Source organism: Thalia democratica, chromosome 5 (assembly GCF_965202585.1).
Source record: "Thalia democratica chromosome 5, ktThaDemo2.hap1.1, whole genome shotgun sequence".
In the NCBI taxonomy this organism is placed as follows: domain Eukaryota; kingdom Metazoa; phylum Chordata; class Thaliacea; order Salpida; family Salpidae; genus Thalia; species Thalia democratica.
The window spans coordinates 34,181,593-34,197,504 of NC_139169.1; the positions used below are offsets into that span (position 1 = coordinate 34,181,593).

General features: G+C 27.7%; 1 protein-coding gene across 1 annotated transcript; it reads left to right on the plus strand.

The window, feature by feature from the left end:
- The first annotated feature begins 2,402 nt into the window (after nucleotides 1-2,402).
- Nucleotides 2,403-11,763, plus strand: LOC145835349 (dual specificity mitogen-activated protein kinase kinase 4-like). Its single transcript, XM_082942905.1, has 7 exons — nucleotides 2,403-2,742; nucleotides 4,093-4,266; nucleotides 4,910-5,113; nucleotides 8,180-8,360; nucleotides 9,575-9,684; nucleotides 10,100-10,242; nucleotides 10,798-11,763. The coding sequence occupies exons 1-7, from the start codon at nucleotides 2,425-2,427 to the stop codon at nucleotides 10,904-10,906; spliced, it is 1,239 nt and encodes a 412-aa protein (XP_082799031.1). The 5' UTR covers nucleotides 2,403-2,424; the 3' UTR covers nucleotides 10,907-11,763.
- The last annotated feature ends 4,149 nt before the right edge of the window (nucleotides 11,764-15,912 follow it).

The window sequence follows — 15,912 nt, forward strand, 5'->3', positions numbered from 1 at the left end:
ACTGACCAGTAATTTACAATAAGATATACAAGACATACAAATTCAATAAAACTAAACATATTTCTAGCAGTTCTCATCAGTAGAGTAAAAAGCTAACAAAAGATAAAGTTTTACAAACTTATACAGTAACCAAGTAATCATAATTACATTAAAATTAACCTACAGTAAAACTATACATTAATATAATGACAAAAACACACCTTATAAAGTATTAAAAAAATAAAGAAACAATTTAATCAAAATAATTTTGCTTACATAAAACAGGTTTCCTTATAAAATACAAATAGCTTCTAGTTTAAGCAAATAAAAAACATTACTACCAGTTATGATAATTATAGATTTATTTGGATTATAACTGTTTGCACATCTTCATTTATTTACCAAATGTTGTTGAATGGATGAACGTTTAGATGCATTATGTGTAGTTGTTGCAAGTCTAAATATGAACATCATTTATTGTAAATCAGTATATTACCAAAATTCTATGAGCCCTACTGACTGAATTTAATTTAATAACACAAAATGTTTTAAGAGTTAATTATGAAAAAGTTTACAAATGTTTTTGTGATAGAATATTTAAAATGTTAATTGGTATTTATCATACAGTTTTTAGATAAAGTTAGTATTTGGGTTTTGGTTTTTCAATCAAGGTTGAGGGCATAGGGGGGGGTATCACCTTTTTCACATCTAAAATTTGTTTTTATGAGTTTTATCTTAACTACAAGTTGCGTTTTACTAACTTTTTAAACTCAAAATAATTTTTGAGATATAGCCAGTCAAAGTCAGAGACTACAATAGGTTACATATGGGAGTTGCAAACTAAAATAGCAAATAACTATAAATCTCTTTAATCTATCTCCTACGTTTTTTGAGATAACTACCTCAAACTTTCAGGAAATGTTTGGAATATTCTGTTGGAACAAAGTTGAAAAAAAATTTAAAAAATAGTTTATGACAAAACCACAAAAAAAACTGTTTTTTTTGTTTTTTAAAATTTCTATATCTTGAAATTTTTTTTGAATTTCTAAAATCTGTAAAAAGTATTGTGTAGCTTAGTTAAAACTCAATAAAATAAAATTAAAAAAGAAAAAGATTTACACACCCTTCCCCCCTATACCCTTAAAATATGCTTTAACAGGGTAGTTACAGATTCTAGTTGTTAGTAGGGTTGTTACAGACTTAAAATATTAAGGCTAGTTAAAATTTCCATATTTATGTTATTCAAAAACTCTGACTTAATCAGGCTTATTTGAATATTTTTGAAAATTTCAAGCTAGTTTGGATGTTTTTTCTAAGCTTTATTATTTTAAACAGCAATTATTCATATAGATGTTAAGTACTAATGTTGTTATTAAGATTTTTTTAATGTTTTAACTATTAAAAGTATGTTTCTGAATTTTTTTGCTCTTATATTTTTATTTTTCAGAGGCTTTTGACCAAATCTGGCTTTATTTTAGTTACCCAGGCTGGTTTTGTTGCATCAAAAAGTAACATTTTGCTGTAACAAGTGTTTTTCAAAAGTTTATAATTGGTTTTATCAATTAAATTTCTAATTACTTTTAGTACATTTTTTCAATTGAGAAACACTTTTGAAAATAAAGTTAGATAGGTATTTTAAATAGTTTTCTACTGATTCAAAATTTATAAAATTTATGTGCACATTACTGTTTACAATTTGGAAAACACTGGCATAAGCAATAAGCCTTAAAGTGACTTAATTTTTGTATTGTTGGGTCATAGTACAGCTAACAGTGTTCTAGCTGACAATTCCTACATTTTTTAAAGCTTGAATTTAAAAAATAACAAAAGAAAGTTGTTAACAGACACAGAAGATTTTCAACATGATATTACGAACCCTGTAGAGGCAGAAGTCAAAATTAGCTGTAGTGAGGAAAGTGAGCTAAACATTGTAATAAAATGAGCATAAGGACTTTATCCAAAATTTATGGCAACTATGCCTGTATGTAACTGATTTTCTTAAACAAAAATAAACTGTTATCTTTTTTGCTTGAATAATGATTTTTGTCCTGCTTTTTTTGTAAAGTAATACTTAAATTTAATTTAGCTAGCTTAATTTAGTAAGTTTTTACAAGTATAAGAAGCTTATCAGTCATAAAAAAGTATGTAGTGTAGTTTTTTAAATGATGCTTAAGGCTTCATTTAAAAAGTTAAATTTAACTCATAAACATGTAAACAACAAGCCTTAACAAAGCTATGAGTTGAAAAGTTAATTGAATCTGAAGTTTTTAAGATTGATAAATTCATGTTTAGGTTTGATAATTAATCAGTTTGTTACAAAAAATAAAGAACAGGTCCTAACTTTTATTAAAAGATTTAAATTTCTGTTTATGTTGAAAACTAGCACAAAAAATGTTCAAACTCAAAAATATTTTCTAGTTTAAATATTTGATAATTTTATTAACAATGGACCGCAGGCTTTCCCCGTCTCTCCAGCGTCACAAGCCCAAAGGCCTCTTCCTCAACTTCAAAAAGCCCCAAATACAAAACAAAAATGTTCCAACCAGCCAGCAGCCGCCCCTGAACCTTGCCCAGATGAATCTTTACGGCTCTGCAGCGCCTCGAGTGTCAGACAAGGAGAGTTTCAATTTGAGGGAGCGGGTCAACTTGCTGCCAGACACGTCTCCGTGCGAGGACGTCAAATCTAAAAAGCAGAGGGAAAAGTTTTACAGGACTGTGAGTGAGGAGAAAGTGGGATTAATGATGCTGCAACCCAACACTGAAGTTTGTTTTTATTTTGTTGTAAATATTCAAGCGGGTTCATTTGTACGTGTAGATATGCATTTTTTAGTATCAATTTAACACTGAAATTTGTTTTTTTGCTAATTGTTTTCTAACCGAATGTTTTTATTGTGATACGCTTGTTTAACACACACTTACCCACATAAGCTAGGTTACACACACTTACCCACATAAGTAAGGTTAAACAACAAAATTATTCCTGTTATTTAGAATGATAAAACCTTTAATATGTAAAACTAAGAGAATACTTATGTTGGTTTTGTTTTTCACTAATTTCTGTCAACATTAAGGTTTAATATAAAAATAACTTTGGTTACAGTATTCATTAAGTAACTTATCAAAAGTTTTTACTAATTGTTTATCTATTGTATACATACTTTTTGCTTAAACGAATAACTGTAGAACAGTAAATGAAAAAAAAAATGTAATAAAACTTTTTACTTCCAAAAACATAAACTTATGACCAAGATGTCTCACTTTTTATAAACTTCATAAAAGATTAATTAAATAATAGCTTTGCTGCTTCAATTTAAATTAATATATAAACCTAAATTAAAAAATACATATAGTTTGTTGTTTTATTTTAAATTTGGTTTAAAATGTTTTTGAGGCAAATATAGCAATATATCTTATATAAGACAATAATACTTTACAACAGCTTTTTATTAGGAGAACAGTATAAGATAACAGTTTTCATTACTCAACAAAATTTTGCTAATTTAGCTTCTTGTTTAAAGAAATAAAAGTTTTAGAAATTAAATTTGATGATCATTTTAAATAATCATAAAAATTTAAATTACTGTGTTTATATTTTTTGATCGTGGCACTGGTAATCACTGTTCATTATAAATTTGTTTGATTTTTTTCTGGTAAATATAGATTAATAAGTTAATTATGTAAATAAATTGTGAAAATATAGTTTTTGATTATTTTTAATTAGTTTAATTTTCAACCATTTTTGTTCTTGCTTAATTAGAGTTTTAATTAACTTATATAATTTCTACAATTATATATAATAAAGAATAAAATTTAATCAGTTTACATTTATTTATTAGTTTATTTTACCAAAAATAGTACTATTTTAACAAAAAAGTTAATTATTAATAGAAAGCAAGCTCGTAGTGGAGTAGATTAAATAAACGGATAAAAAAACTTGTAATACTTTTAAAAGTGTGTTAAATCAATATGCGCTCCTTTTCTAATGCAGATTCATCTGTTGGTATTATATTGTTTCAGCAAAACACCGGAACAAATTTGAAAAGAGTATTTATTTTAATTTTAACAACCGAACGCAGTTTTTTCAGCAAAATTCAATCGACAATTTTGAAACAGCCGTTCGAGTTCGTGGTGAACGACCTGGAGGACCAGGGCGAGATCGGGAGGGGGGCGTTCGGGTCGGTGAACAAGATGGTGCACAAGCAGAGCGGGAGGAGGATGGCGGTGAAGAGGATCAGGACGACGTGCGACGAAGCGGAACAGAAAAAGCTGCTGATGGACCTCGACGTGGTGGGTGTTTGAAGTGGTTGAAAATTTATTATAATATGAGTGTACAGTTTTATGAAGTGAACAATGAGTGGCAGTTGATCCAAGTTGTTACATGATGTAAAAAAAAGTTTATTAATTTGTAAATACTCAAACAAAACATTGCTGATGTACTTCCATGTGTTTGAATGATTGTTTAAATTACTGTTTATCATACATAGTTTTATGAAGTTGAACCATGAGTGTCTATTAGCATAGTTTTCAATAACGTGCAGACAAATTTGTTCTTTTCAGTTGACGTGGATCTTAAATTTTTTTGATTACATTTTGCATGTAATGATTGCCGGCCATGTTAACTGATTAAAAAATTTCAAAGTCACTATGGTATACTACAAAATTTGTAATTAATTGAAACTAGCAACAAAGTTTTTTCAGTTTTGTTTTTTCACTTTCAACAATAAATCAATCATACATTGATTAAATTTTTTGAAAAAAATCCACATCTAACTCAAAGTTTTAGGTACTATCAATTTTTCCGATTCAAAAATACAACAAAAATTTTGATATTCAATAAATTAAACATCTACCAGGTGAGTAACGACTGCTCGTACACAGTGTGCTTCTACGGATGAATAAAATATAATAAAATTTTTTTTAAAAACACCAGGTGATGCGAAGTTCTGACTGCGCGTACATAGTGCGCTTCTACGGGGCGGTGTTCTGGGAGGGCGACTGCTGGATCTGCATGGAGCTGATGTGCACCTCGCTGGACAACCTGTACAAGCGCGTGTACCAATCAGGCGGCAGGATACCGGAGGTCGTGCTGGGGCAGGTGGCTCTGTCCACTCTGAAGGCGCTCGATTATTTGAAGGTTCGTGAAAATTTTTTTGGTGTTTATTTTGCATTCATTGTTAGAGTAGTTGTGCGTAGAATTTTTGAGTTGTAGAAAACCTAAGTAAACGCCATGTCCATCGCCCTGGATTATTTGGAGGTTTGTTAATACTATGTTTAAATTTGCTATTAAAATATTTGCGTGCAGGCTTATTAGTTCTATTTGTTTTAGCTTGAAGTTGTGATTGTTGGACCATTAAAAAGTTTGTAATTATGGTAAATAGTTTTCTAAATTTCACAATTCATTATCGTTTATATTTTAAGTCAATATTTAGAATATGACATGTAAAGTTTTTTTGAGTTGTTGAAAACCTAAGTAAGCGCTATGTCCACGGTGCTTGATTATTTCAAGGTTTGCGAATATTTGAACTAAATAGCTGCTTTGTTTTGAATTCACAATTAAAATATTAATTTGCAGAATTTTTTGGTTCTTTTTTAAGAGTTGTAGGAAAATTTATTAACTGGTATGTCCAATTTAATGCATTATTAAAACTGTTTAAAATATTTTTTTTTTAAATAATTAATAGAAAAATTATGTAGGTTAGGATTATTTAAAATCAGTAAGACTAATTTGAAGTTATTAATGAATTATTGTGAAAAAATGTTGTTGTAATTTTTTGATAAAACTAAACACTAAAAAAATAAGATTTTAAGAAGTAACTGATTTTATATGGATTATAACCTCATTAACATTAATAAAGTATTAAAGATTTTATTCTGTTTACAAAATGAGCTTTTTAACAAGTCTCTAATAGCTGAGTTTGTTTTATATAACTTAGTGGTCAAATATTTTCACGAAAAGGCAATTGCGTATAGTGCTTAAAATAATGCTGTTTATGCTAATTTTTATAATTTAAGTTTGAGTAATGTTACTGAAAACAAGATTTTTTTTTGTATTTGCATTTGAAACTGATAATGGTATTTACAAAATACAAAATAGTATAACGATCAAGTTTCACAAAAACAAAAAAGTTCTTTTCAAAAAGGAAATGTGAAACTAGTAAATATTTTTTATTTTCTGGTCATTTAGGATTTAAAATCACTGATTGGGTTGGCGTAGAAGTTGAAAAACTGATTGTCAAAATTTAAATTTCCTTTACAGAAGTTTGTACGAGCGAACGATAACACTACAAAATAAAGCACTTCCCGACCCAAGTGAACATGGATAAGTTAAAAACCATACAACTGTAACGTTGAGCAAGATTTCTTTCTACAATATTCAACGCAATGCAAGGTCGCGAGCTTTTCTCTTCAACCGAGCCAGTTGTCACTCGCGATTTTTGATTCAGTTTTTTATTACGTGTGTAAACAGGTACTTAAGATTTGAAACGCATTTGAGACTTGCAGACTGAATCAGTTACATAACTTGAAAATGACAAAACTTTTGATGCTATAATTTTGCTAGTTTTTACATTTCTAACAAATGAAGTTTTTTTTTTAATTTGTATAAACTGCTAACGATTAGAAAAGTTTATAGAATCACAGGGTCGCTAACCTTTAGACAACTTAGCTAAGAATTAGCTTAAAAATAAGTAAGCTGTTTCAAAGCTTTGTTTAAAAAAGTTCCCTAAAAAGAACATTTTTCAATACTTTTTAATACAAATTAGTTTGAATACTTTTGTGAAGTTCTGTTTTAATAATTAAAATACACTATACACTATTTAAGGCTATAAGAGGTAAGGCTATTATTTAATAAAAACTGTACTAGCTTTTTTTAAAGCCTTTTTCATAAGCTTTAAGTCAGTTTAACAAATGTAATTAATTTTTAAGATAAATTAAAAATTGAAAAAAATCTAAACAAACAGGGTTGCCACTTTACCTGGAAACCTGGAAATACCTAGAATTCGACAATTTAGGTAAAATTAAATTGGAAAAATCTGGAATTTGAGAAATTTTGAAAAAAACCTGGAATTTTGAACAAAAAATCCGGAAAAACCTGGAACTTTTAATAACTTTTACATTTTCAGTAGTAAAATTTCGACTTGACACAAAAAATATATCATATAAATAACATTTTTTTGTCATCATCAAAAAACTTTTGTAATTAAAAACACATTTAAAGTGTTATAGCATCTTGTCAATGTTTTTATACTATTTAACACAGTTTCTTATATAGAAATTAACTTAAAACTAAAAATAGACCCAAAATTTTAAAAATCTGGAAGAAATTTGAAAAACCTGAAAAATTTTTTTAAGAAAACAAGTGGCAACCAAAGGAAATGTACAAAGGAATGAAACAAAGGAATGTACCGAAATTTTTTAAATTCTTTAATTTTTTTTAAGTTTAAAAGTTTATTTTGATTTTATTTTAAATTTTTAACCTAGACACGTAACACATTATTCAGGTGAAGTTCCTTAAATATTTTCAAATTTTTCTTTATTTTAAAATAAGAGATGGTATTTTAATTTTTTAAATTTAATGAAATGAAATTAGTGAAAAAGAAAAAGTAATAAATCTTTTCAATCAAAATTAAATTATTTTTCTTGAAAAATGAAATTATAGTAATGGGCTTTATAAGTTTAAAGAAGATAAGTTCAAAAATTAAGAAGAAAATAAGTTTTTATATGTCCTTATGCCCTTGACTTATTAACAATTTTGCTAGGTTCTTAAACGTCATACTGGGGTCACTTTTATCACAACTTCATCTTGATTTTAAAGAATAAACTAAGCTAAAAGTGAATTTTTATAGATTTTAAATTCTGAATAATTTTTGAGATATAGCAGCTTAAGGTCGGAGAAAACAATAAGTTCCTTCTAGGAGGAGAAAATTATCCAACCAATAAATAGGAACTACTAAAAGTATATTACCTACGTTTTTGAGTAAATTACCTTAGTTTTTGAGGATGTGTTCCTTGCAAAATTAAAAAAAAGGAACAGAATAAGAAAAAATATATAAAAAATTAAACAAAAAACTCTCAAATTAATCCACCAAAATTTATAGACTAAAGATTTTCAGTATTTTTTGTTGTATTTGCATAGCTAAGACACTACATATTTATACATTTGATTTCTTATTTCAACGAAGTATTACGAAATTCCTCGCAGGAAACGCTGAACATAATTCACCGCGACGTGAAGCCGTCCAACATACTGGTTAACACTGGCGGCGCCATCAAGCTGTGTGACTTCTCAATCAGCGGGCAATTGATCGACAGCATAGCGAAGACCAGGGACGTGGGCTGCAGGCCGTACATGGCGCCCGAGAGGATTGAGCCAACCATGCAGAGTGAGTTTCGAGGAAATGTATTTCGAGCTTTTTATTTTTATAAGTTTGTGTTAAGAATTTTTGAGCCTATCTGAACCAAGTTTGCTTAAGGTTTAAATTTTCAAGAAATAAAGTTGAGGATTTTCAGAATCAGATAAATGAATCAGATATTTTTATTAAATTTTTTACAATTGATGTTGATAAGTATGTAAAGTTTTTTAAATTTTTCTAAACCGACAGGGTTGCCAAAAAAATTGGAAACCTAAAATAACCTGGAGTTTGACAATTTAGGCTGAAAAACCTGGAAAGTAGAAACATTTTGATTTGACACAAAAAATCTACCATATAGATTAAAAAGTTTGTAATCATTTACGTTTTTTTTAATTATAATACACATTTGAAGTAGCTTTACAGTATATTTTCAATGTTGTTATACTATTTAACACAGGTTTTTTACCTTAAGCTTAGCTTTAAACTAAAAATAGACCAAAATATGTGTACGTTTAAAAACCTTAAGGAAATTTTGAAAACCTGGAGAAAATTTGCCAAAAACATTTGGCAACTCTGAAACAAAACTAAACATGTTTTAAATTTTTTTGTTCTTTGGTTTATTTGCGTTATGAAGATGTTGTAAGCAGAAGTTTGTTTTTAATTGAAAATTAATTATCAGAAGCTAACTAATATAATTTTATAATATGAGTAAAAATTTATAAAAGTTAATTTAGGTTATTTGATCAGAAATGAGAGATTAAGAATTGTCAGAGTACGATAAATTAAATAACTTTGTATGTTCATTTGCATAGTTATTCAGATAACTTTATTTTATTTTTATAAATACTATATTAAATGTTTCAAAAATGATTATTTGTAGGTTTTTAAAATAATTAAACACATAGCTACATCATATATTGTTAAAGAAAAAGATTATCTTCTTAAGAAACTTTGTTTTGATTATTTTGAAGGAGATTCTTTGTTTATCTTTTAGGGTTGAAAACATTTTTAACTACAAAATTTTAATATGTTGTTCTTTCTGAAAATGAAATCAAATATTGTAAATTACAAATTTTGTTATGCATTTTTTATTTTGCACAAATCAAGTATTACTACTTAGCTGTGATTTGGAAATTTAACTACGGAAACTTATTTGCAAAATAAAATTCAAACATCGTGGACATCTATCATTTCAAAAACTAAATAAGACTTTTAGTTTGAACTCGCAATCGTTTTCTCCACAGGTTATGACGTCAGAAGCGACGTGTGGAGCCTGGGAATTTCCCTGATTGAGCTCAGTACTGGGGATTTCCCTTTTAAGAAATGGAAGAACGTCTTCGAACAGCTGAGCCAGGTAGGAGCAATTGTAAGCCTACTAGATTGTAGAGCAATAGAAAGTAAAATTTTGATCTTCGAAAAATTATAAAAAAATTATAATTTTTGATCATAGTCTATTTGGTAAAACCAAGCAATTGTAAATCTAGCTGTTGCAATGCTTTGCCTCACACCGTTATGGGTATAATACTGTAGTCTTGATTAATTTAAAAACTAAGTATAGAACTGTTTTACTTTAAAGACTCTGGTTTATAAATTAGTTTTACTTTTGTTACTAAGTTTAAACTGGACATAGGTTACTAGATATATATATGACATATATGCTAAGGTACGATTTTATGCACTTTTTTTCGGTTAGTCAAATGTATTTTTTGTTTTGATATTAAAAATCTATTACAAACGTAATATATATCTATGACGTCACAATACAACAGGTAGTGAACGGGGACCCGCCCAAGCTGAAGACAAACCACGGTAGAAACTTGAATTTCTCCCAACAATACGTGGACTTCGTCAACCTGATGACCACTCACGACGCCACCATGCGGCCCAAGTACCACCAACTTCTCAGTTCAAAGTTTGTCTCATGAGTTTTATGTTGTATTGAAATATTTGTTTCATAAACTATATAAATTGATAACTTCATGACAATAACCACTTAAAAGGGAAATAAATATGTAAAGTTACAAATGTTGCATAAATACCAACTCCTGGGTTCATCGTTTGTTTTTGTATAAGTTTTATATGTATAGTTGGTTGAAGTTTAAAAAAAAGTAATATTAGAAATGTTTTTATGCGGTGACAACAAAATACTTTTAACTAGGTTATATTTTGCAACAAATTAATGTTTCAAAAGTCTTATATATTATATAAGCTCATTAGTACTTGATAAGCTTATTAATATTAGTATTTAAAATTTCATTGAACCGAGCATAAAATACCATTTACCTTTTGGTCATTAAAAATATTTTACAAGTTCTTACACAAAATATTGAGTTAAAAGTTTCTTTTCATTCACACCTGACTTGTCAGTATAAGTTTTTATGTTTCACCACAACATATTACTTTACAACAAAAAATTTCATGAAAAATAAAACCATGACAACAAACACGCTATTATTACGTCACCCAGCTACATAACGGAGTTGGAGGCGAGGAAGGACCGCGTGACCGCTTTCGTGGCTCAGTACCTCTCCCGAGTCCTTTCCGACATGGCCCAGGAAAAAATGGACCTTTCCTGAAACGGCACGCAGTGAGGGGTTTTTTTGCAAAGCCTTTTTTCGACGTCGAAATTTTTTATCTCGGAAGCAAGTTTTCTGTCTTCATGTTTTGTTTACCTATTTTTACATACAGTGTCGGCTAAGTACTATTGTCTTTTTTCATGTGAAAGTTTTAGTGGTTATATTCGTTGATGATTATTTCGCTAGTGTTTTTTATATTAACGACTGAAAATATTTTTTATGCACAAAGCCTACTGCGGACAACTAAAAAGAATCAAACTAATTTAAAAGTTTTGTCTAAATGCACTTTTAATCGTTTTTGTTACTATTCGGTAGTTGAAACGTCTAAAACTTTTTTTTAGTTAAATACTTTTCTTCAACAATTAAAAATATTAACCCTTTTACGACTGTTAAGTAATTCCTCGCATTTTTTTGTTTATGTTATTTAACAACTTGGTGCTTAATTCCCAAATAATCGACTAATCAAACTAATAATCAATCTTTCCAAAATCATGATTCAATTGACTTCAATTTTAATTACTTCGATACTTCTTTTTTTTCATATCATCAAAGTCGGTTTTTCATTCAACAATTTTCTAAGGTGCTGTTTTGACTAAGAGGTGTATATTTAATTTTCTGTGATGCTATTAAGTGTCTGTTTCGTGTTTTACACCGAACGCTTTTACTAGTTCCTGTCCGTTTGTGAGTGTTCATATCAGACCAAAGTAAAGTACGACTGATTTGTGTGCCGTTCATAGGTGTTCGCTATACTAAGTGTATTTTCCTGTTTGCTTTTTAAAGAATATTTTATTGTTTAGTGTATTCGCTGTATTGTTGTCGTTGTACTTTTTCTTACATGACCAAAGAAATCGTGTTGCTTTAAAGTGGTTTATTTATAATTGTGTTTTTAATTACAGCAATAGCATATTACTTTAAAACAGTTATTATATTTTGATTATAAATTAAAAATTAAAATACATGTATAATACAAATAAATAAACTGAAGTTTGCCGATTGTTTAAATTGAAATAACGGACTCACCAGAATAAAAAAAAACTTAACTTTGCATAACAAGTATGAATATCACCACTGTCGTATACATGGTTGTCATACGCTTGGGCTAGTTATAAGTTTAAAAAAGTTTTAAACGCTAAGTTAGAGACATAAAGAAAAAATTAGGCAGGATTTCGATTTGAGTCTAATTAAGCTTAGTTAATACTGTTTTGTTTTAAGTTTAAACTTTCGTACTTTTATAGTATTGACTTCAACTATTAGATTACATTTTAAAAGCGGAGATTATCAACTGCGGTCCGCGAGCATGTTTTTTTAATGGGATGCGGCCCGCAAAATGTAGTTCTTCAACCCGTGAGCATGTTGATGCATAATTTGAAAACTTATACTAGATATCTGGAGATCAAATAAAAAGGTCTTGAATAATTTCGAATCTGTGATTAAAACTGCGGCCCCCCCATTATGTTTCAAATTCGAACCCGCAAGCGCCTTCAGCCGTCCGAGCCCTGTTTCAGACCTAAGTAGCTTTTTTTAACACAAAAATTAAATGAAGCTGTGCAAATTAAATACTTTGTTTGCTACCTGGTTTCGGTGAAAATACGATTTTTTGAAGTAAAATGTAATAGTAAACTGCACATAACAATGTTGCTTATCAATAATAATATTTAAAAATTTCAATTTGATTGAGCAATTTTTTTAGTTAAGACTAATAACTATAATACAAAGAGTATAGTTGAAACATTTTAATTTAAAAGATTATTTTTACAACGTCAATTTTGTTACTTTTTTCTGAAGACGGTCCGAAACTCAAACTTGAATAAATTGATTAAACTTGTTAAAAGAGATTTAAGTCATCCCGAGTTACACTTTAAGTACTTTTTTATATTTAAACATGACCATTTTAAAACTAACTAGCGTAGCTGGGTAAAACAAAATTGTTGCTGTTAAAGCTTCTGTTTAATAAACGGTGTCAGAAACTGAACTAAGTTTTTAATAAAGTTGAATGAGATATATATTTCAAGTTATCATGTTTACCTGATCTTTTTTGACTGAAAACTAATATGCTTGTTTAATTAGTCATCGTTTACTATAATTGTAAAAAATAGAGATATATTACCATAAGTTTTTGATAATACAAACTGTTTTTATAGATAATGTCTGCTGAAAATTATTCGATTAGTATAAGTGAAAATAAAAAAAAAATCCAACTTCACAATTGTTAAATTATTTATCAAACAATTCAAGTTAAGTTTTTTTAAATACTATTGTTTTGTTGTTGTTGTTATAAGGCGTAATAACTAAATAAGACTGTAGTGTTAAATGATTTGTAATTTTGACGCTATTAACCTAAAAACCTAATATTTATAATTTTTTGGTCCATAAATCACAAAAATCTAATTTAAATAAATTATTAAGCTAGTTTTCACTCGATGATACTTAAAAAAGTAATAAACGTTAATTATGTCATGTACAATACTTCAAAAGTTATCCGTGGTGTGCAATTCGACAACCGAAAGATTTTTTGTTTACCAGTTCATAGGACCAAAACACTTCAAGCGTCTTTTTTTTTATTTTGTTCAATAAAGTATTCATTGCTTTAAATTAAAAAGTGAAACTTTAGTTCAAAACTAAATTAATGTTAACAAATAATGTTTAAATACACTTAGTTGCTTATAGAAAAAAAGTTTACGTGAAGGAAACTTTAATTAATTTTAATAATATTCCAACTGCAAGTAGGCCTATATTAGTGCAGATTCTGCAAGTTTTTTATTATTACATTTTCATAATAATGTTAAATATTGTTATTCAATTTTCAAGATGTGATTCTTACAGCTCACTATATTTTGACAATGCTATTTAAACTACTACCGCTTAAATTAAGTGACATTCCAACATTTTATTTAACTAAACATCGTTTTTGCTTATTTATCTTTTAATATTAAACAAAATTTGGCCCGCCGCAACCAAATTCACGCCGACCTTAGAACTAGTTATTTTATTTTAATCAGAAATGAATTTCATAAAAAAAAATAGGACTGTAGTAAGTAAAACATGTGTAAGTTTAAGAAAATTTGCACTAAAATGTACTAAAAAATTAAACAAAATTTTATAATATCTAAATTTAAAAAAAAGTTCATAAAACAAACTGTTTATGACGTAAACCTAAGGCAGTTAGAGTCAGCTACTTTTTGTTATAATAAGATGTTTTGTTCAAAAATAAATAATTTGAACCAAAAAAAATTCAAAACAGTAAGAGGTTAATGATTTTTTTTACAAAGCTCAAGATAGATACATGGAAAAACTAAACAAAGTAAGTATTTTACTCTAATTTTAATAGTTTTATTGTTTATTATCATATTTTTTTTACATTTAATTAAAAACTAATGAATAAAGTTAAACAAATGGAATTTTAGCTATTACAAAGCAAGTTTTAATCCAGCTTTGTAAATTTAACCAAATCAAACAGATCCAAATAAATTTCTTATACAGTCTCACCCATACTATAGATAATTGAAAGTAAAATAGAAAACTGTAGGGAAGTTATTTACGACAGTTACTTTCGTTGAGCAGAAAACTGGAGTGAAAATTTTTGATCACATGCTTGTAATTGGTTTAAATTATAAAATTCTTTGTATAATTCAATTAAAATACTTATGTTAAAGATCACAACTAAACATTAATAGTTTTAAAAAATGAGTTAATTTATTGAAATTTATTTTTTGTGCTTAAGTTTTTAAGTTTACAAAAGCTACAAAAAAATTATTAAGTTTTTAAAGGAAACAACAACTAGTGTGTAAAATTTTAACAAAGAAAGTTTTAAGGAAATATCGTAGATTTAATGATTTAAATCGCTTAATTTGAATATTTGTCTTAATCGTACAAGTTTTTAATTGGTCTGCTTCAAAATCGAAGTAAAAAATTAGAACCTGGTTTTGGTATTGTTTTTTGTTATTTATCATACTAACTACTAGTAAACGTTAACAAAAGAGTCTAATTATCACTTAATGTACGGGAAGATATTAGATAAAAGTTGTTAAATGTTCAACTTCTCACAAAGTTGCACTGCTAAAATGATATATTGTGCTTGAAGTGTTTATCAAAAGCTCCTGTATACCAAAATGTTGTGTAACAAAGAAGGATTTACAAAAAAAATATCAAAATGATCATAAACAAAGAAAAAGTTTGCTAAAGTGAAATTAGACTTAGTGAGTACTTTGTGAATTAAGAATTTTTTTAAAAGATAAACTAAAATTTTGTTGTTCTTGCCAAAAAGGGATTGCCAAACAATAAAACTCGTGAAGATTCTGTATAGGTGTAAAACTTATTAGAAGTTGAAGTTCATACAAAGTGTTGGACTTAGCTCTACAATTTTGAGCAAATTTTGTACTTATGAAGCTTTTGTAAGATTTAAAGAGGTTAAAAGCTTTAAAACTGAAAAGATAGTTAAGAGAAAACATCAATGTTTAATACCCTGAAATATTAGATCGAAGAAATTATTTTGAAGCTTATTAAGGGAAACCAATAGAAAATAAATAAAGTTTAAAGAAATATCTAACCATGGTAAGTCGTTGTATTATCTAACTATTACGGTTTTTGTGTATTTATTTGTAGATAAAAATGTAAGTCTAATCAATTTATTTCTATCCACTTTGTAAATTTATAAGATCTTAAGTTTATAAATGATTAGTTTTTTTTAATTAATCTAATTCAGTATAAATACAAAATGTTGGCAAAGACAATATAGTTTTCTAGTTTTGTGCCATATTCAAAAATTAAGTTTAGGAAGACAAAGTAAAGTTTATGTTAAAAAATGTTAAAAATAAAATTATAATGTATAAGATGAAACTTCAATTCTTAAAAACTCAAAAGTTTGTTGGTTATTTTAATATTTGCTTTTTTATTATTATCCCATACAAGCTATGTTTGCAATCGTTGAAAAATGTTTTGCTAAAAATCGTTATTTTGTTACTTTGTATTACAATCGTTAAATTTTCGTATATATATATAAACCAACA